General features: G+C 37.7%; 2 protein-coding genes across 2 annotated transcripts; both read left to right on the forward strand.

The window, feature by feature from the left end:
• The first annotated feature begins 2,834 nt into the window (after positions 1 to 2,834).
• Positions 2,835 to 5,922, forward strand: LOC109187034 (uncharacterized mitochondrial protein AtMg00810-like). The gene is made up of 3 exons (XM_019337190.1): positions 2,835 to 3,009; positions 3,726 to 3,816; positions 4,974 to 5,922. Exons 1-3 carry the CDS (start codon positions 2,835 to 2,837, stop codon positions 5,920 to 5,922), a joined length of 1,215 nt encoding a protein of 404 aa, XP_019192735.1.
• A 5,980-nt stretch (positions 5,923 to 11,902) lies between these two features.
• On the forward strand, positions 11,903 to 12,725 carry LOC109187035. The gene is made up of 2 exons (XM_019337191.1): positions 11,903 to 11,965; positions 12,336 to 12,725. Exons 1-2 carry the CDS (start codon positions 11,903 to 11,905, stop codon positions 12,723 to 12,725), a joined length of 453 nt encoding a protein of 150 aa, XP_019192736.1.
• The last annotated feature ends 9,276 nt before the right edge of the window (positions 12,726 to 22,001 follow it).

Here is a 22,001-nt window from a genome sequence, read left to right on the forward strand (position 1 = left end):
ACTTGGGTGTTAACCACTCTACTGCAACATAAACGAACTATAGGTTGTAAGTGGGTTTACCGAGCTAAATTTTATGCCGGTGGTTCGGTCGAGAGGTATAAAGCCTATCTTGTTGCAAAAGGCTACACTCAAACTCCGGGCTTGGACTATTTACATACTTTTAGTCCAGTCGCTAAAGTTACTACGATTCGTACCTTGTTGGTTGTTACTGCAATTCAAGGATGACATCTTCATCAACTTGATGTTAATAATGCTTTCTTGCATGGCGATTTGCATAAGGATGTTTATGTGTCTTTGCCTCCAGGAGTTGAACCTGAAAAGCAAGGACAAGTTTGCAAGCTTGTTAAATCTTTGTATGGTTTTAAGCAGGAAAGTAGACAATGGAATGCAAAGTTGACTGAAGAACTTGTCCATCAAGGTTTTTCGGAAGCCTCGTCTGATCATTCTTTATTTACTAGAGGGTTTAGGGCATCTTTTATAGCCTTGTTAGTCTATATTGACGACATTCTTGTTGCTAGTCCTGATTTTTGTCGAATTCAAGAGCTAAAGAGTCATCTTCACGCTACCTTTGATATTAAGGATTTGGGCTCACTAAAATACTTTCTAGGTTTGGAGGTGGCTCGTAGTCATGAAAGGATAAATCTTTGCCAATGAAAATATATATGCTTTTGAGTTGTTAGCCGAGATAGATTTTTTGGGTAGCAAGCCAGTTGACAGTCCGATGGTTCTTTCTCCTAAACAACTATATGTTGATAGCCCTGTTTTAGCCGATGTTATTTCTTATAGGCGCATAGTTGGGAAGTTGCTCTATTTAACTATCACAAGGCCAAATATTGCTTTTGTTATGCAACAACTGTCCCAATTCCTTGATGCTCCAACAGAAGTTCATTTGTAGGCTGCGCATAGAGTCCTCCGGTATATTAAAGGCTCACCTGGTCAAGGTATTATTGTTTCGGCTAAGTCAACATTACAAATACGTGGTTTCTTGGATTCTGATTGGGGTATTTGTCTCAAAACCAGATGGTCTGTTACTGGTTATTATATTTTTCTTAGGGACTCTTTAATTTCATGGACGTCTAAAAAAAAAAGAAACCATGTCTAAGTCTTCTTCGGAGGCAGAATATCGTGCGTTAGCAACCACAAGTTGTGAAATCCAGTGGCTTCTTTTCCTACTAGCTGACTTAGGCAGTACGCTTTCCGCCACATCTGTTCTTTTCTCTGACTGTCAGTTAGCGCTTGTCATTGCCGAAAATCCTATTTTTCATGAGCGTACAAAACATATTGAGATCAATTACCATTATTTTGTTTGTGAACGGATCAAGAAAGGAATTTTGAAAGTTTTGCATGTTTCAAGTGGCAATCAACTTCCAAATTGTTTTACTAAACCACATGATCCCAGATTATTGAAAAGTTTTAAGTCCAAGCTGGGTATTCATTCTGTCTACAATCCAGCTTGAGGAGGGGTGTTGGAGTCAGTCAATAATTTAAGTAACAAGAGGGCCCTATTCTTTTTCATATTTTTTGTTTGTTGCCTGCATGCCATTGTATAAATTTATGCTTCCTGTATTCAGAATTTGTGAGCTTTTGCTGTAAATAAAACTACATTCTTTATTCTTCCTTTTTTGTGAGCTGCAGTATGCTAAGTATTTAACATATATGCTTATAGATTACACATATTTTGACAATATTTGATCTATTCCCACACTTTCTTGCATTTTGAAATGCCAACTCAAATTTTTTTTAAAAAATCTTCTATCTACTCAATTACACACATATACATTTGAAGATTAAAAAAAAATCACATCAACACTACCATTGAAACAAGGTTTTCACTAAAAAGATTTAAGATTTTTGAGAAAAACAAACCTTTCAAAAACCTTTTGAAAGGAGAAACAAGTTAAATTTAGATAAAATAAAATGGTCAAAGTACCTATGAAGTCCTTCTCCATTAGTGTTTTGTTCAATTTAGTCCTTATACCTTTATTTTGTTCAATTTAGTCACTCTACTTTAAAAAGTGGTGAAACTAAGAACAATTGTCCAAATCTCATTCGGAACATGGTTGTAATTATTTATTTTGGACATACTAATTTAATATATTGGTGGTAAAAATAATTAATTTTAAATATTTATAAACTAATATATAAGTAGGAATATAAATATGTCAGTGCCACGTAACCTAAATTAACGGTAATATTAACACCGTTAACTATTGTCCTTAATTGAACCACTTTTGAAAGTACAGGGGCTAAATTGAACAAAATAAAGGTATACAGACTAAATTGAACAAAACGCTATAGTATAGAGACCTCAAAGGTATTTTGACCGAATAAAATAGTCTACAATTATTTTGTGGTGACTTCACTGTAACATCAAGCGATATTTCAAAATAAAAATAAGTTAAATGAGGATAAATGAAATCAAGTTGAAATCCATTTTGATATATTATCTAATTTGTTAACTCCATCTTTAAACCTTTTGCATCAAACTGGAATGATATGAATTTGTAACAAATGCAATCTTTTCTTCAGTAGGCATAGTTATCGCCATAGATTAATTTATTTTTGAATAGGGTAGCAATATCTCTTCCTCACGAGCTCGCACTCTAAATCTTCTTGGTCAGTTGCAAGGTTTAGATCAAAGCGACTCATCCGTGCCAGACTACATCGGCCGTACACAGGTAATCATTGAGGAACTAACTCTGGCCTGCCGAACCGTAACCCTAGGTCGGAGTTCCAGGCATTGACGACCTCTCTTTCCGTTCGAGGTCAACCGGAAAACCTTCAAGAGTTGGCAGACTTCCTCGGCGCTCATGAATTTATCTCCAGCCGGGACTATGGTGGTCCCCCGATGGCGTTTGCGGTTCAACGTGGTGGCGGCAGAAATCAACGTAGTGGTGGAAGAGGCTAGCAGCAAGGTGGCCGCGGCCGTAGCAATAACGGAGGAGGTAATCCGGTCACATGTCAAATTTGTAGAAGGACCCGTCACGAAGAGGTTTCATGTTACAATCGGTATGATCCACCACCTCAGGCCAATATCACCTACCTAAACAATTCAGATATTGGTGGATCTTAGATGTGGATTCCAGACACTAGTGCTACCAACCATGCTACCCCAGATATTGTTGCCTTAGCCACTTCGGAGGAATATATTAGTAACTACACTTTATGTGTCGGTGAGGGTATGGGTTTATCTATTAGTCATGTTGGTCATGCTTCTTTCAATACCCCTTCTCGGTCTTTTTAATTGTCTGATATTCTTCATGTTCCACGTTTGTCCAATTCTTTATTATCTGTTCAAAAGTTTGCATCTGATAATAAAGTCTTTTTTGAATTTTACCCCACTTTTTTGTTGTGAAGGATATCAATACTAATGAGGTTCTTCTTCGGGGCAATAGTTCTGGGGGACTATACACTCTACCGCTGCCAAACACGTCTCCTTCAGTTTTCTTTTCAGCCCGTGCCTCAGCATTGATTTGGCACAATCGTCTAGGTCATCCTCATCATCGTGTTCTCAATTGTATTCTTCAGCCTTCTTGTTCATGGTTCTTTAGTTAGCTCTGCAAATAATTTATGTAATGCGTGTCAGTTGGGTAAATCCGCCTGTTTTCCCCTACCACGTGTTGCTTCCTCTAGTTCGCATGCTCTTGATTTAATTTACACAGACATTTGGGGACCTGCTCCTCTTTTATCTTCAAATGGTTATCGTTACTTTGTAATATTTGTAGATGATTATTCTCGTTTCACATGGCTTTTCCCTATGAAATTGAAGTATGATCTTTATGCCATATTTGATAAGTTTCGCATACTTGTTGAAAGGTCATTCAATTGCAAAATAAAATCCATTCAATATGACCTAGGTGCTGAATATAAAAAATTACACAACTCTTTTGTCCAATTAGGAATCCAACATAGGCAATCCTGTGCATATACACATGAACAGAATGGTCGTGTTGAGCGTAAGCATCGTCACATTGTTGAAACTAGTCTAGCTCTCCTAGCCTAGGCTTCTGTTCCATTAAAATTTTGGTATTTTTCTTTTGAGACAGCCACTTATTTAATTAACAAAATGACATCTTCTGTGTTAAATAATTCCAGTCCCCATCATTTGTTGCATAAATCTCCTCCCTCCTACTCTTTTTTTCGTGTCTTTGGTTGTTTGTGTTATCCTCATCTTTGTCCATACAATCGTCACAAAATGTCATACAGATCTTTCCCTGTGTCTTCTTAGGTTATCCGGATTCCTTTAGGGGGTATATGTGCATGGACCTTCATACTAACAAGATTTACACATGCAGGCATGTCAGATTTGATGAAGAAATTTTTCCCTTTGCTACTAAATCTCCTTTAATGGATTTTTCTCGATATCATGAAGCTCCGTGGGTGGAATATGTTTGGACTCATCAACCCACCACTATGCCCTCGGATGCCGTTCCCCACCATGATCCTCCAGATCCGCAGCCGCCTGCCGACGTTTAGCTGGACGTTTCTGATGATTCCGTCACGGCCTCGGCTGACGTCGCGGCTCCACTGCTGCAACGGCGAGGGCACCCTCGCTGTCGGTCCACCAGGCCTATCGAACGGACTCATTCTATGGCTACTCGCAGTAGTTCGGAATCACCACTTATGGCTCTATCGACTCAGGTTTGTCCTACAGAACCCATATGTTATTCTCAAACTATAAAATATCCTGAGTGGCGTGATGCTATGGACCAAGAATTCATTGCTCTCTTGCAAAATCAGACTTGGGCTCTAGTTCTTCCCACCACAGGTATGAATGTTATTGGTTGTAAATGGGTTTTTCGGACTAAAAGAAAAGCTTATGGTACTATTGAGAGACATAAGGCAAGGTTAATGGCAAAAGGGTTTAATTAAGTGTCTGGCCAGGATTTCTTTGACACATTCAGTTCGGTGGTAAAACCTACAATTGTAAGACTCCTTTTGTCTTTAGCCTTATCTTCGGGATGGGCTATCAGGCAATTAGATGTCCATAATGCATTCTTGAATGGTAATCTTGCTGAAACTGTTTATATGAAGCAACCTCCTGGATATGTTGATACTGATTTTCCATCTCATGCCTGCTTGCTAAAGAGATCTCTATGTGGATTAAAGCAGGCCCATAAAGCCTGGTTTAATCGTTTGCATGCCTTTTTATTATCAGTTGGTTTTCAAGCATCCAAAATAGATGTTTCTCTATTCTTTTATTCTAAGGATTCTGCCTTAGTCTATCTATTGGTTTACGTGGATGACATTCTTTTAATGGGAAGCGATCAGGTTCTAGTTTCCCATTTAATATCAAAACTATCAAATGCTTTAAAAATCAGGGATCTTGGTGAGCTAAATTTGTTTATGGGTATTGAGACTGTTAAATGCAATGATGGTATTATTTTATCTCAGCAAAGGTATATGAATGATATTCTTAAACGTGCTGGAATGGCTGAGTGCAAACCTCTTTCTACTCCTATCCCTGTTTTGAAACTTGATCCATTCAGTGTAGATTCATATGATGATCCTACACAATACAGGAGTCTTGCGGGGGTTTTACAATATCTCACAGTCACGCGCCCTGATTTATCCTTTGCAGTCAATCAGCTCTGTCAACATATGCATGCCCCCACCGTATCACACTGGGAACAACTCAAGCGTGTGGTCAGGTATGTCAAGGGCACTCTCGGCCTCGGGTTGCACAATCGACAGTCCAGTTCAAAGGAAATTCATACCTTTTCTGATTCGAATTGGGCTGGTTGTCCAGAAGATCGTAAGTCCACGAGTGGGTATGCAGTGTTTTTGGGCACTAATCTTATATCTTGGGTTTGCAAGAAACTGAGAACCGTTGCTAGATCCTCCACTGAAGTTGAATATAAAGCTCTAGCTAATGTTTGTGCTGAGATTTTATGGATCATGTCATTATTACGAGAGATATAGGTGCCGGCAATTTCAACTCCAAAGCTATGGTGTGATAATCTAGGAGCTACCTATATGAGTGCTAATCCAATTTTTCATGCTCGTACCAAACATGTGGAAATTGATTATCACTTTGTTCACGACAGGGTGGCCTCAGGTGACATTCAAGTCAATTTTATATCTACAAAAGATCAACTTGCTGATATATTCACCAAAGCTTTGCCTGGTCCTAGGTTTTCTTCACTTAGAGACAAGCTACAAGTTACTAGTGTACCATGTGCTTGAGGGGTGAGTATTAGGACTCTATGTATCTGAGTCAATCTAGAACTCCTACTCCTAGTTACTATGTGACTCTTTATTGTATATATTCTCATCACCAGAACTCATTGTAATTATGTTCTGTTAATACAATTCCATCAGTTCTCATCAATGCCAACTTATTATACTTAACACTAACAAAAAATGTTTGGACATTTTGTCTACAAAAATATGATATAAAACATTAAGAACACAATGTACAAAAAGATCAACACTATAAAAAATGGACATAAATCAAGGATATAATCTGAATTAATACTTATGATAGTGTTAATTGCCACGTAAGCAGAAATAAATAAACACAAGACCAATTAAAGCAATTAAATGTCTTTTATTGATCAAGGTGAAGACCTTAAGTACAATCTAAATGGCTGTTCTGAGTACCGACTGACTGCGGTCGGGATTCTCTAGTAACAACCTATCGATCGTCCAAAAGCCCCCCACACTGTTGCTATCGCGGGTATTTATAGCCGTGGAGCCGGAGACACAAGTCCGGCCGTCCGGCATGTCGCCCACGTAGCAACCACGTGTCGTCCTCCCGGGTGCCCTGCCTGTCAGCACGTAGCGTTGCCACGTGTCTCTTCTCAACTCTCTCGCCTAAGGGCTACCGATCAGTGGTCGACAACGCCGGTCGGGTGCTACCCGGTCGGGAACCGACCGGGTTCTTCTAAGAAATCCGACCTGTAACTCGCATAAATAAGAATAAAAGGACAAAGGCATGTCGGTCGGGGTATTCCCTACCAACTTACTTATTATGTTTTTAAACTCTTAGGGAGGGAAAGCCCATTGATTGCGATTCATTACTTTAATTCTTCTTTAACTGTCCAATCTCCACTTATTATGTTGCAACTGTTGAGCAGGTAGTGAAGAAGATTGCAATCTTTAATTGCTACTCCGTGCTATGAAAGATGAGCAGAGGAAAAAGGGGTTATGATTGCGATTCTTATGCAATGGAAAATGAGTGGAGGAAAAGAGAGATTGTATTATACTAAACGGTAACCTATTCTATTTAACACTGACAAAATATGTTTGGGCATTTTTGTCTACAAAAATATGATGTACAACATTAATAACACAATGTACAAAAAGGTCAATACTAAAAACAGTGGATATAAATCAGAGATATAACCTGAATTAATACTTATTATGCTTTTTGATTAGATTAGATATGTTGTATTTAATTATTGTAATTTTTTGCAGTGGCTTAAGAATGTAATAAAACTTTAGTAAATGTTTAATTATATAATATAATATATGGAAAAATTGTAATTTATACCCCTCCATAATATGTCAATTATCAATGTCACTCATTAATTATTAGTGATGCAATTGCCCTTTAATTTTCAAAATGGTACATATATTGTCCTCCCATAGTGTAAATGCTGCCCATCAATTTCCTCACGTACGGTACGGGAGGGGCAATATATGTACCATTTTAAAAATTTATGGGCAATATTTACACACTAATAATTCAGGAATGACATGAATAAGTTTTTTTCCTCTCGCTATCTTCGCGAGTTTGTCGTACCCTCTCTAGGGTTTTGCCTATCGCCGTTTTTTCTTCTCCTCCGGCCGTTTTACGGGCTGACGTTCTTCGAGCGTTGGTCATGGCTGCTACTGAGATCACGGATTTGTGTACGAATCTGACGTTAGCAGATGTCGACGATGAGGATAATACTATGTACGTTCCACATACAAATATGGAGCATGCAGATGTTGATGACGGAATTTACGTTGTTGGCCGGTTGGTGACTGAGAAATTGGTCCACTTTGTCTTCTTTCAAGACACTATGGCTTCGATTTAGAGACCTGTGATGGGGTGAATACGCGTGAGTTACAACCTCGTATTCTCAACCAAGGACCTTGGACTTTCGAGCAACGTCTTCTGATTATGAAACGTGTACTGCCAGGGGAGGATCCTGAAACAATCCCCCTTACACATGCTGACTGGTGGGTATAGATCCATGCTCTTCCAGTTGGGTTTCGATCTGAGGCCATTATCACCGCCATTGGATCTTTCTTGGGTACGTTAGTTCAGATTGATGAATGTAATTTTGACGGAGGAATGAAGACCTTTTACCGGGCACGGGTGCTGATAGATGTTTCCAAACCTTTGAATAAGCAGATGAAACTCAAGAAGGAGAACGACAGTTGGGCTTTTATTGATTTCAAGTACGAAAGGCTCCCTACTTTCTGCTTTTTGTGTGGAGTGATTGGTCATGGTGAAAAGTATTGCAGCCTTGCATGGTTTGGATCCAAAAGCTGAAAAACCATATGGCGCATGGTTGAGAGCCGGGTCGAGGAGGGGGACCTCGTCTAACGGGCAGCGCTGGATACCGCCTGAAACTACAGCTAAGCGAAAGACTTAGACTTCCCCAGTCATGGATTCTGCTGTGGACGATGGTACCAGTCGAGGGGAGGCTAAGGGGGCTGATTCAGAACCGTTTGTAGATAGTGAACAAGCTCCAAATCTGGTTGTAGCTGAGTAAAAACGAAGAATGGTGGATGATGCATCTGTCAATCTGCTGGGCCAGTCTTCGGATATGGACTATGAAACATCTGTGCCAAAAAACGGGGTGGAAGCGGGAATTGCGGGGCAAGCCCGCCTAGAATTATGAGTCTCTTAAGTCGGAATTGTCGAGGGCTTGGCAACCCAACGGCAATTCGTGTCTTAGCGGATATTATCCGCACGAAGAGGCCAAAAGTGGTTTTTCTGATTGAAACGTTCTTGGATAGTCAGCGGATGGAACCAATACGAGTGCAGTTGGGTTTTCATAAAATGTTTGTAGTGGATGCACATGGACATAGTGGTGGTCTTGTTCTTTTGTGGCACGAGGCAGTCGAGGTTGAAGTTACGGGGTATTCATCCAACCACATTGATACAACAGTGATGCTAGACACGGGCAGTCCCAAGTGGAGGTTTACTGGTTTCTACCGGTACCCGGAATGAGCGCGTAGAAGGGAGTCATGGGAGTTTTTAAAAACTCTTCCCGGACTAAGCACTTTGCCGTGGGTTATTATGGGGGACTATAACGACATTCTCCATCAATTTGAGAAGAGAGGGCGGAACCAACACCCGAATTGGTTAATTGTTGGGTTCAATGAAGTAGTAGCAGATTGTGGTCTTATGGATTTTCTGTTTCATGGTAACCAATTTACCTGGGTGCGATCTCGGGGGACCCCAGCCATGATCGAGGAAAAGCTGGATAGGGTGTTGACAACAGACTCCTGGGTGAATCTTTTCAATGGCGCTATAGCGTGTTCTTTAACCTGTCCTTACAGTGAACATTCACCTTTTCTCCTTACACCAGTGAGGGTTCTGATTGGGGCTAAGCGGCATCACTTCTGTTTCGATAACATGTGGCTTCGAGAAGACCGGTGCAGGGAGATTATTGATAACAGCTGGAGCTATACCATGGGGTTGGATGTTCTGGATCGTATAGCTATTTGTGGCATGGATATTTGGCAATGGGGGAAAACTTACAATAAAGAGTTCCATCGCAATATCGAGGCCTGTAAGCAGCGGCTTGAGAGGCTCAGATTATGCCAGGATGATGTTGGTTTCGTGGAGTATAGCCGTACTGAGAAGGAGTTGTTAACTTTGTTAGAATAACAACACGTATACTGGAAACAACGTGCAAAGGAGCATTGGTATCGTGGTGGCGACTTAAATACTAAATATTTTCATAATTCTGTGAATACTAGAAAGCGCCAGAACAGAATTAAACTCTTGCGGAAGGATGATGGGGCTGTTGTGGATATTGTAAATGGTATGGGGGAGGTGATGGTAGATTATTTTACAAATCTGTTTACCTCCTCTTCTCGCGATATGGAGGAGGTCTTAGAATGCATTACATCACGTCTGGACGAAGGGGCGAATGCAAAGCTGCTAAGAACGGTCAGTGCGGAAAAGGTGCGACATGCCGTGTTTCAAATGCACCCCGACAAGTCCCCGGGACCGGATGGTCTTGGGCCTCGGTTTTTTCAGCATTATTGGGATATCGTAGGCAGTGATGTAAAGCAGTTTTGTAGAAACATCATCCAATCGGCCAAGTTGCCTGCAAAAGCAAATGACACTTATATCATTTTGATCCCGAAGAAATCTAGCCCGGATTGCATGAAGGATTTGAGACCTATTGCTTTGTGTAATGTTCTATACAAAATTGCATCAAAAGTATGTGCGAATCGGCTGAAACTAGTGTTGGATGGGTTAATAAATGGGGCTCAGGGTGCCTTTATCCCGAGGCGTCTAATAACCGACAACATTATGGTGGCTTATGAAGCTCATCATTATTTGAAGAGGAAATCCCAAGGGAAAAAGGGTCTGGTAGCCCTGAGGATTGATATGAGCAAGGCTTATGACCGTGTCGAGTGGAAGTTCCTTCAAGGGGTGATGTTGAGAATAGGGTTTGATCAGAAGTGGGTTGACATTATGACTGAAACGGTGTGCTCGGTGAAATACCATGTCCTGCACGAGCAATGTCATTTTGGCCCGATCCTTCCGGGTCGCGGGCTAAGACAAGGTGACCCGTTATCTCATTACATTTTCCTTTTTATTGCGGAAGGATTAAGCGTTTTCATTGAAAGGTAGATTAATAGGAGAACATTGCATGGGGTGTATGTCGCGCGAGGGCCGCCACCACTGTCACTTTTGCTGTTTGCGGATGATTGTTTTTTTTTTTCTTGTTAATACCGCAGATAATGCCACAATGAAGCGAGTTTCGGATGTCTATGCTACTGCTTCGGGTCAGCAAATAAACTACGACAAATCTATGATTTGTTTTAGCTCTAATGCTCAGCATTATGTCCGTGGTGAAGTTGCTAGCTTACTGGGGGTGAGGGAATGTGATACTTCTGGGAAATACTTGGGACTCCCATCTCTAGTAGGGAGAAAGAAAAATGAAATACTTGCTTCTTGAAGGGCAAGGTTTTGAATAAGATAAGAAGTTGGAATGCCAGGTTTCTGTCCAGAGCAGGGAGAGAGGTTGTTTTGAAGAAAGTTGTTCAAGTTATGCCCTCTTACGCTATGATGGTGTTCTTGCTACCTTTGGGTCTGTTCAAGGAGATAGAAACTTTGATGAATGAGTATTGGTGGATAGGCAATATCGGTAATGGCAAAGGGATCCGGTGGAGAAGCTGGGAGGGTATTTGTATCCCTAAAACGCGTGGTAGCATGGGTTTTCGTCGGATCAATGAGATGAACTTGGCCTTACTTGGAAAGCAAGCTAGGAGAATTCTTACGAAGTCGGATTCTATGATGATCCGGATATACAAGGCTCGATACTTCCCTACGAGCTCGTTCTTTGATGCAAAGCCGGGGGGTAATCCATCATATGTTTGGAGGGGAATGCTAGAGGTCCAAGACATTCTGCGACAGGGGTGTAGAAGATGTATCGGGGATGGCAAAACGACCACAATCAGGAAAGATCCCTGGCTGCCGGACGGGTTAAACCCTTATGTAACGACACCGCTGCATGATTCGATCGCCACTGCCCCGGTTTCCTCTTTATTTAATGCCAATGGAACTGGCTGGGACCTTGAGTGTGTGCAGGATGTTTTTGAGCACCGGGATGCTGCCTTAATCACGAACCTCCCACTGAGTAGCAGGCTCCCTCCTAACTCGTGGTTCTAGACAGCTGATCATAAAGGGAACTACACGGTTCGCTCTTGTTATCGACGGCAAATGGGAGAAGCATCTGATATGCGTCCATGGGCGAAGGTTTGGAGTCTGCAGGTTCCCCCTAAGGTGAGAAGTTTTTGTTGGCAACTAGCCTCACAGTACTTAACATCTCGTGACATCCTTAATGGTAAGCTTGTTCATTGTTTGTTGATGTGTCACCTATGCCGGCAGCAAGAGGAATCTGCAGTCCATTTGTTCGCAACCTGCAGCGAAGTGAAGAAGATCTAGAGTGCGCTGAACCTCCCGATCACATCCATTAATCCTGGTAATGTCTCCAGATGGTTTTTTGAGAACCTAAATACATGCATTAAATGGAGATTGTGTGAGTAAGTTTGCAATGGCATGTTGAGGTATCTGGTGTAGCAGGAATGATTATGTGTGGAAGAATGCGGCTTATTCAATGGATTCTATGCTACGTTCTGCTATGTCACTTTAGAGCAACTGGAATGGTGTTAATGAGCAGGAGGCACCGGTTAGTAACCATACTGCTGAAGAGCTTTGGAAACCACCTTCACATAGCCGCCTCAAGTTAAATACGGATGTTGCCATGGAGTCTAACAGTGGTTCAATGGGCATGGGATGGATTGTAAGATATGAAATGAGTGTTCTTGTGGCTGCCAAGAGCTCATCGGTTTCAGGTTACTTTGATGTCAAGGATGCCGAAGCGATGAGCATTCGCGAAGCTCTAAGCTGGGTAAAGGCTTTGGGCTATGGCGACATCGATGTGGAAACTGATTCCCAGATTGTTTTTTATGCTTTGTCTTCTATTTCATATAACTCTCCTTTTAGCTTATTAATTGATGATGTTAAAGAGGCTGCATCCTAGATGCGTGATGTATCTTTCGTTTTGCTAGGCGATCTGCGAATCGCACTGCCCATGCTCTTGCTAGGGAGGCCGTTTCTTTGTCAGGTTGCGGGGAGTGGTCCCATACCCCACCTCATTTTCTTGTGAACATTCTTGGTTCTAATATAATGCATTAAGCTTTTCTTCTCAAAAAAAATAATAATTCAGGAATGACATTGATAATTGACATATTATGAAGGGGCATAAATTACAATTTTCCCTATAATATAATGTATACTTACCAATTCAAAAATAAAGCCCATCAATTCAATTTCTAAAAATGTAATAGTTTGTAATAGATTTTTACAAATTTATTAATAATTAATGAAGATAAAAATAAATATATGCATCATTGATGAAGAATATAAATAATTGTATGTGATCTTATATCAGAAGTTGTACGGAGTAACTTGTAAGTCATGGTTTAAGTGTTGTACTTGCACAATGTTTTTAGTATCGCTGCACAAGTACATCAATCATTATTGCGTAGATCATAGTTTACACTTTTGTATATGTTATAATAATATTATTAGTAATTAAACCAAGTCAAAGAATTTAATAAAAACAAACATGGGTGAGTCATGTATGTTAATGTGGAACATGCCTAAATTATAGGAGTAGTACATGGAGCATTAGCTTCCTGTTTATTAGCTTTCTCTTAGTATAAATATGTGGTGTATTTTCATTTGTTAAATCATCCCAGTGAATAAACATTATTCATTCTAATCTTCCTCTCTCTCTCTCTTCCTATTTATATATTATTATATATAAATACATAGATATATTATATATAATATATATATTATATTTAATATATCTTACATTTGGTATCAGAGCCAGTCAACCTTCAACCCCGAAATATTTCCCGTAGTGAAATATGGCAACAAATTTCAATATTGTATGGTCGGGTCCCAAATTGGACGGGAAACTCGATTACAATTATTGGCAAATTATGATGTCCACACATTTGCAAGCTCAAAATCTTTGGAGCTTTGTTGATCCCGGTCTACCTGAAGGAGCTAATGCAGCCGCTATACGGCGAGATAAATTGGCCTTGGGTCAGATTCACCAAGGTGTTCATTATTCCATTTTTGGGCAATTAGCTTGTGCTCAAACAGCAAAACAAGCTTGGGACATCTTAAAGGTGTCACACAAAGGAGTTGATCGGGCGCAGAAGTCTAAGTTGCAGTCGTTGAGAAGGTTGTACGATAATTGTGAGATGACCTCTACAGAAACAGTAGATGCGTATTTCACTCGTCTTATTGATATGGTGAATAAGATAAGGCTATATGGAGATACGATTGAAGATGGTGCAGTGGTTGAAAAAGTTCTTCGAACTATGCCGATGAAGTATGACCATGTGGTGGCTTCAATAACAGAGTCACACAAAACCGAGCTCTTATCAATTGCAGAGCTGAAAGGTATGGTAGAAAGTCATATTGACAGGACTGCGTCAAAATCGGAACCACTAGCTGAAGAAGCTTTGAAGAGTCAAGTCACCCTTAATGTGACTGGCACTAATCAAAGAGGTGGAGGATCTGGTAGAGGTCGTGGAAGAGGAAGAAGAGGTTCTGGTGGAAGAGGTCGTGGTAACTTCAACCAAGGAGGAGGACGTGGTAACTCCAACCAAGGAAGAGGTGGAGGTAATACCAAACAAGGTAAATTTCCATTTCATTGCTACAATTGTGGCAAGTATGGGCACAAGATTGCAGATTGTTGGTATAATGAGGACAACAATCGTGGAAATCAAGCAAATATTGCTGAAAACACTACTGAAAAGTCTGGTGAGAGTTCTGAAACCTTACTTTTTGCCAGCAATAGTTTTTCTGCAGATAAGAACATATGGTTCTTGGATACTGGGTGTAGTAACCATATGTGTGGGAAGAAAGAATTGTTTTCTGAACTAGATGAATCAGTCCGGTCTGAAGTGACATTTGGCAATAAGTCAAAGGTGCCAATTTTGGGAAAAGGTAAAATCTCTATTCAGTTGAAGGATGGTACTCACAATTTTATATCCGATGTGTTCTATGTTCCTGAACTACACCAAAATTTGTTGAGTATGGGTCAGTTGTCAGAAAAAGGATATAAGATACATATTGCTCAGGGGTGTTGTACCATTGAAGATGCTAAAGGAGTTTTGATTGCAAAGGTAAATATATCCCAAAATCGACTATTTCCATTGAAAATTAAGCATACTCTCCTTGCTTGCTTTAATTCTGAAGTTTGTGATGATAATTGGTTATGGCATATGCGATTTGGGCATTTCCATTTCTCTGGGTTAAACTATCTTGCGAGAAAGGAACTTGTTTCTGATTTACCTGTTGTGAATGTCCCTGATCGTATATGTGAGATTTGTGTGATTGGGAAGAAGCATAGAGATCCCTTTCCCGTGGGCAAGTCAAGGAGAGCTACAAAATAGTTGGAGATTGTTCACTCAGACCTGTGTTCATTGGAGGTTCCCTCACATGGAGGTTGTAAGTACTTTATTACTTTAATTGATGATTTTAGTAGGAAAACATGGGTTTACTTTTCGAAGCAAAAGTCTGAAGCATGTGATGTTTTCAAACAATTTAAGGCTTTTGTTGAGAAGCAAAGTGGTTATGAGGTTAAAATCTTGAGAACTGATAGAGGTACATAATATATTGCCTGTGATAATTTTCTGAAAGAGAAGGGCATTTAGCACCAAATGACAGCTAGATACACTCCACAACAAAATGGAGTGGCTGAGAGGAAGAATAGATCTATCATGGATATGGTGAGGTGCATGTTGAAATCTAAGAACCTGCCTAAGCCTTTTTGGGCAGAAGCTGTTGCTTGTGCTGTCTATGTGTTGAATAGGTGTCCAACTAAAAGTGTCCGTGATAAGATGCCCGAAGAAGCTTGGAGTGGGAGAAAACCCTCTATCAAATATCTCAAGGTTTTTGGATGTTTGGCATATGCACATGTGCCAGATCCATTGAGAAAGAAGTTGGATGATAAAGGTGAGAAATGCATATTCATTGGTTATAGTGACGCTTCAAAGGCTTATAAACTATACAATCCTGAAACTAAAAAGGTTGTTATAAGTCGTGATGTCACTTTTGATGAATATGGAGCCTGGGATTGGTTAGCTAAAGATGAAAGTTCAGTTGTTATTCTTGCTGTTGAAAATATTGTTGAAGAGCAACCGATTCCAGATAATGTCCAGTCTCCTTCACAGCCAGAGTCATCAGTTCGGCGATCTCAGCGCGAGCGCCACTTACCAGCTCGCTTGCAAGATTATGTTTTGGGTCATGATAATGACCTGTCTGATGAAGAGATTATTCAATTTGCTCTCTTTGCAGATTGTGATCCTTTAACTTTTGAGGAGGCTGCTACAGAAACTCATTGGCTTAAGGCGATGGATGAGGAGATACGTGTCATTGAAAAGAATGGTACCTGGGAGTTAACAGATTTACCTCCTGGGAAGAAGCCAATTGGAGTCAAGTGGGTTTACAAAACGAAATACAAGTCAGTATATCCAACTTGAAGACGGAGACATTTTTTCAAATTGAAGAAGGAAATTGGGATGACCAATATATCCAACTTGGTTTAAAGGAGGCAATGTTATAATAATATTATTATTAATATTATTAGTAATTAAACCAAGTCAAAGAATTTAATAAAAACAAACATGGGTGAGTTATGTATGTTAATGTGGAACATGCCTAAATTATAGGAGTAGTACATGGAGCATTAGCTTCCTGTTTATTAGCTTTCTCTTAGTATAAATATGAGGTGTATTTTCATTTGTTAAATCATCCCAGTGAATAAACATTATTCATTCTAATCTTCCTCTCTCTCTTCCTATTTATATATTATTATATATAAATACATAGATATATTATATAATATATATATATTATATTTAATATATCTTACAGTATAGATTATAGTCTAAAAACACATAAAGTATATTATTTTAACACATAAAGTATATAATTTTACCTTAAAAATTTTATTATTCTAACACATAAAGTATATTATACATTATTCTAACACATAAAGTACATTATTCTAACAAATAAAATACATTATCTTACTCCAAAAATTTTATTATTCTAACACAAAATATATTATTCTAACACATACATATTATACATTATACTAACTCATAAAATACATTATTTTATCCTAAAATTTTCATTTTTTAACATGCACGTGAACCAATGATTTTTGACGTAGTTTTGGACTTTGATCCACATTGCTGATCTGACAATACTTTGCCACAAGCACATTCCTTGTAAACATTACATTGTATACAAGGTGATGTACATGCATCTAAATATATGCTAAAATTAAATTGATTAGTTTGAAACTCTTGATATGAAATTGGAATGATTCATTAAAAAAATAATTTAATTGAAATAATATTGTCATGCATCTTTTAATTTAGTGTATTTTATCCTGTTAGTTATTATCGGCAAATTATGCTGTGGAACTGTCTCCACCTGTAAGGTGAACACGGTTCCAAAAGTCTTCATAATTATAAATATATAGTTTAAAAATTATGAATATATAGTTTTATAATTATGAACATAGAGTTGACATAATTATGAACATATAATTTTGTAATTATGAATATATAGATTCAATAATTGTGAATATGAAGTTAAAAAATTATGAATATATAGCTTTATAATTATGAATATAGAGTTTTCTAATTATGAATATAGAGTTCAATAGATATGAGTATGAAGTTCAAAAATTATGACTATATAGCTTTATAATTATGAACATATTGTTGAGTATTTATGAACATAGAACTGTGTCCACCTTATAAAGTGGATACAGTTCCACAGCATAAGGATTGGTTATTATCACTGTAACATCTATTTCTAGTTATACTTTTTGGTACAATATTTATTACTAAATATAAAAAGAAAATAACTTGAGAGTTTGAAACATGCGTTTATGTCAAAATCATTGAGAGAGCTGTCCAAGAGGATATCAACTACGTCTAAGTTGAATTAACAGTGTATTTGGTTGTTCAAAAAACAGTGTATTTGGTTGGAAAGAATGAATAAGAGGAAAAAAAAATTGTAATTCAGTGAGAAAAAAATGAGATGAGAATATCGTGGATGTAAATCACTGCAATATGGAAAATTAAAATCAACTACTTAATTTTTACCATACAATGTGGCATTGTTGATTAAATTTATAAAAATGAGAACTTTTATTTTTAGAGTTAATACCCATTTTAGTCCCTCGACTATTAAGTAATGCGTAATTTAGTTTCATACTATTAAAAGAACTCAATTTAGTCCTCTAACTTGTAAAATTATACCCAATTTGGTCCTCCGTTACAATTGTCATAAATCAACCGTTATAGAGATGAGCAAAAAGTCCTTTTATTTAATAGTCGAAGGACCAAAATGGGTATTAACTATTATTATCTAATATTCGAGGGACCAAAATGGGTACTAACTATTATTATTATTATTATTATTATTATTATTATTATTATTATTATTATTATTATTATTACTATTGTTATTACTATTACTATTACTATTATTGGGACAATATCTCCTGTCACCATATTACTTTTTATTACTCAAGATCAGCCTAAAGAATGTTTTGTGAAAATCATTTTCCAAGAACAAAGACCATATTAAACAAATTAAAAATGAGGGAAATTTTAGAATACATCATATGATGTCATAATGGATCTGCCAACTCTGAGAAGCAAATAACAATTATACGGTTAGATTCAAGAGGATAATAATTAGTGCACTCTAATCATATATGTTTATTTAACCAAAAGAAAAGAAATTTATATTTCATTAGTTTTTTTTAGTCAATTAACGCACACCACATTTAAGGACAAATAGACTGACTTTAGTAGTTAACATTTTATTTTTTAAAATAATACTGTAAGAAGTAATATGGTGGTGGGAGACATTATCCCAATAATAATAATAATAATAATAATAATAATAATAATAATAATAATAATAACAACAACAACAACAATAATAATAATAACAACAACAATAATAATAATATAATAATAATAATAATAATAATAATAACAATAAAAATAACAATAACAATAACAATAACAATAACAATAATAATAACAATAATAATAATAATAATAATAATAATAATAATAATAATAATAATAATAATAATAATAATAATAATGTGTGTGTGTGAGAACAAGTTCTTAAGATAAAACTCAGAACCAATATTAACCTTACATCTGGTAAAATTGGAGTGACCATATCTGATTAAAAAAAATGCGATAGCATTCTCGTAATTATCACCAACTTTACTATACAAACTTGAACACTAAAATTTGCAATTTTCAGAATTTGTCAAGTTTGCACATTTAGTACTAACATTTTTGCACATTTAGTATTAAAAGATTGCACTTGCAAAAATGTGAAAGTACATTGCACTTAGGTTTCAATTTTAGAGTTTATGATTGTGGTTTTTTTTTTTTTTTTTTTTTTTTTTTTTTTTTTTTTATTTGGTTTAGTGGTTCACTCTTTACTGCTTAGCATCTAGCATTTATGGTTTAGATTTAAAATTCAGCTTTTTCATTAATTTAATAAAATTTATCATGTTTGCATTTTTTTTTTTGAAAAAACATGTTTGCATATTTAGTTGTTAAAGATTGCATTTTTTTTTTTTTTGGGCAGATAGGGGGTTACCCAACTATTCTAAGCATTACAAATAGTGGTAGCAAAGAGCTCACTGTCCTTCCTCAAGCGATCACAAACGCCTTTAGGTTCTCTGACTATTGGGGTGGTATTCATTTTAGTCCTTGACTTTCAATTCAACCAAAACACATACCTCGAATTTTATTTTTAACCAATCAGCTGATGTTCGTAAAGCTGCAGAAATTTTCTTTGCTGAAATATTAAGAATTTGTGGACATGAAATGGTACAGAGCTGCAAATGTTTTCAATCTCCTCTTCATTGTTCATTTTATTTAATCATTCATTTTATTTATATGTAATTTTGTAATGATCCAAGGGAAATAGCCCGCAAAACGTTGTCGTATGACAGGGCAGTTAGAACTGGACTGAAGCACTAATCCAAACGCTGCGTTAGAAGAGCAGTTGAGCAGTTGGTTGGGCAGTTGAAGGCAGAGGCACTACGGCGTCGTTTAGCTTAAGCGGGAATAGTTGTTAAACTGTCTCCTCCTTTAAAATACAGCTTTGCAATGTAAAACGATTATGTGAAGATTAATGTCAATTTTTTATTCTTCTTACCACTATTATCTCTTCTTTACCTACCTTCTTACTCACAACTCTAAGAACCCTAATACATAACCCTAAAAACCCTAATATCTGGTATCAGAGCCCCATCATGGAGACACGGATGAACCAATTAGAGATGGTGGTAGCCGATCTCAGTAACCAAATGGAAACTCATAAGATGTCGGCAAATGAAATGGTGGAGAGATTGCTTGCTCAGATGAGCGAATGGAAGAATGAGATCGTCGAAACAATTCGCTTGAACCGACCCCAACCACCATTAATGGAGGCGATTCTGGGAGGATCCTCAGTAAATGGGGCAAGACAGGAACCTCCGGCTAGCTCCCAACCAGCTCTGAATTCTCAGACAATGAGGCCTGGAAAAGCTCAAATGAGGCCAAAAGAAGTCGGGGAGGACCTCGATTCCGGTAGCGAGTGGAACCGGAGGCGTTTGGAGCGGATTGGAGATAGAAAAGGAATCTGGTACTGACATTTCCCAAGCAGATAGAAAACAATCATCTACTGCGATACTGGTATGAATTTCCTCCGTTTGATTATTCGCAACCCAGGCTATGGATTAGTCGATGTGAGAGATTTCTGCAATTGTCACATATACCTAGAATTGAAATCATGCATGTATTATATGTGAATTTGAATGGAAAGGTTAGCCTGTGGTTTGACAGTTTGAAAGTTATCTGGCTGGTCTAGAAGGGCCATTTCTGTGGTCCAGATTTGCAGAAGCCTTATGTAGGCGTTTTGGGGAGGATAGTGCAACTATAATGGAGGAATTTGCCAGTTTCAAACTGATTGGGGGAGTAGGGGAGTTTAATGACAAGTTTGAAGAGTTCAAAAGCTTGCTTATCCAAAACCACCGCACTCTTACAGACCTCTACTTTCTGGAAGCTTACTCAGCCAAATTGAAACCTAACCTAAGGTGTTTTGTGAGAACCCCCCAGCCCAAAACCTTGTCAGATGTCATGTGGACTACTAAGCAGCTAGAAAAAGGGCTAAAAAATAGTGAGTAGACAAAAACTTCCTTCCAATATTCCACTAAAAATTTCCAGCCTAGTTACAATCCCAGCTTAACCAAACCATACACCCCTGTTACCAACCTTAAACCTATGAATTCCCAAGGGTCCACTTGTAACACCTCACTTTTCTAACTCTTAATTACAATTCTAAACAGCCATTTACATAACTATGCAGCGAAAATAATAACTAAAAAGGTAATTAGTGGGAGTGTCACAGCCACAACCACCACTCAGTGGTGATTGCACAGGCTAAGAGGTAAAACTATAAATAAGATAAAAATCTGGCATCTAAATAAAATACTGGAAGCAAAAGGGGGAAAAAGTCACCCCAAAAGTCTACATCATCCTCAAAAAACATAGAGTCAATAAGTTTAAAATCCATAACATGATCAAAAATAAAACTAGAGTTTAGACATATAAAACTAAGAGACTAATTTAACTCGATATCTTCTCATTGCTGGGCCCACCTGAAAGGGGTTTTGCAAGCAACACATAGACAAATAGGAAAACACCCGTTAGCACGAAGCTAAGTATAACCACACTCAACCCTGTAAAGCATTCTAGCATTTACTTTGAAAACATTTGATTTCTTTATAAACAATAAACTCATCTCGAATCATCTTTAGATCTAACACATACTTTCTAGATGCTTGCACCCTATTATATCAGCTGGCATGCTCATATATATATATATATATATATATATAAAAGACTGTTCACTTAAACTCATCAGCATATAAACTTCTCAAATAACTTAACAAGCACTTCATGCTTACAGGTAGGATCATGCTAATAAACCATATAACAGGTGTTCTTATGCTTTCATATTCTCATCTCATAATTCGATAAACAAGATGTATAATACAACATAACGATTATAAATCAACATTCTCATTATGTACTCTCATGCAATACTTTACTCAAATGTAATCTTGTGCAATGCTATAATCATACTCATGTGCAACCTTGTGCAAAGCTGTAATCATATGCAATCTCAT

Source organism: Ipomoea nil, unplaced genomic scaffold (assembly GCF_001879475.1).
Source record: "Ipomoea nil cultivar Tokyo-kokei standard unplaced genomic scaffold, Asagao_1.1 scaffold1416, whole genome shotgun sequence".
NCBI lineage: Eukaryota > Viridiplantae > Streptophyta > Magnoliopsida > Solanales > Convolvulaceae > Ipomoea > Ipomoea nil.

Bases quoted from the DNA above. Each gene is read 5' to 3' on its own strand.
- LOC109187034 (XM_019337190.1), top strand. From the start codon at position 2,835: ATGGTGGTCCCCCGATGGCGTTTGCGGTTCAACGTGGTGGCGGCAGAA. The intron at 3,010-3,725 runs GTATGATCCACC...TAATATTTGTAG, and splicing joins GAGGTTTCATGTTACAATCG to ATGATTATTCTCGTTTCACA. The intron at 3,817-4,973 runs GTCATTCAATTG...ATGGGCTATCAG, and splicing joins TTTCGCATACTTGTTGAAAG to GCAATTAGATGTCCATAATG.
- LOC109187035 (XM_019337191.1), top strand. From the start codon at position 11,903: ATGGGAGAAGCATCTGATATGCGTCCATGGGCGAAGGTTTGGAGTCTG. The intron at 11,966-12,335 runs GTGAGAAGTTTT...ATGTCACTTTAG, and splicing joins GTCTGCAGGTTCCCCCTAAG to AGCAACTGGAATGGTGTTAA.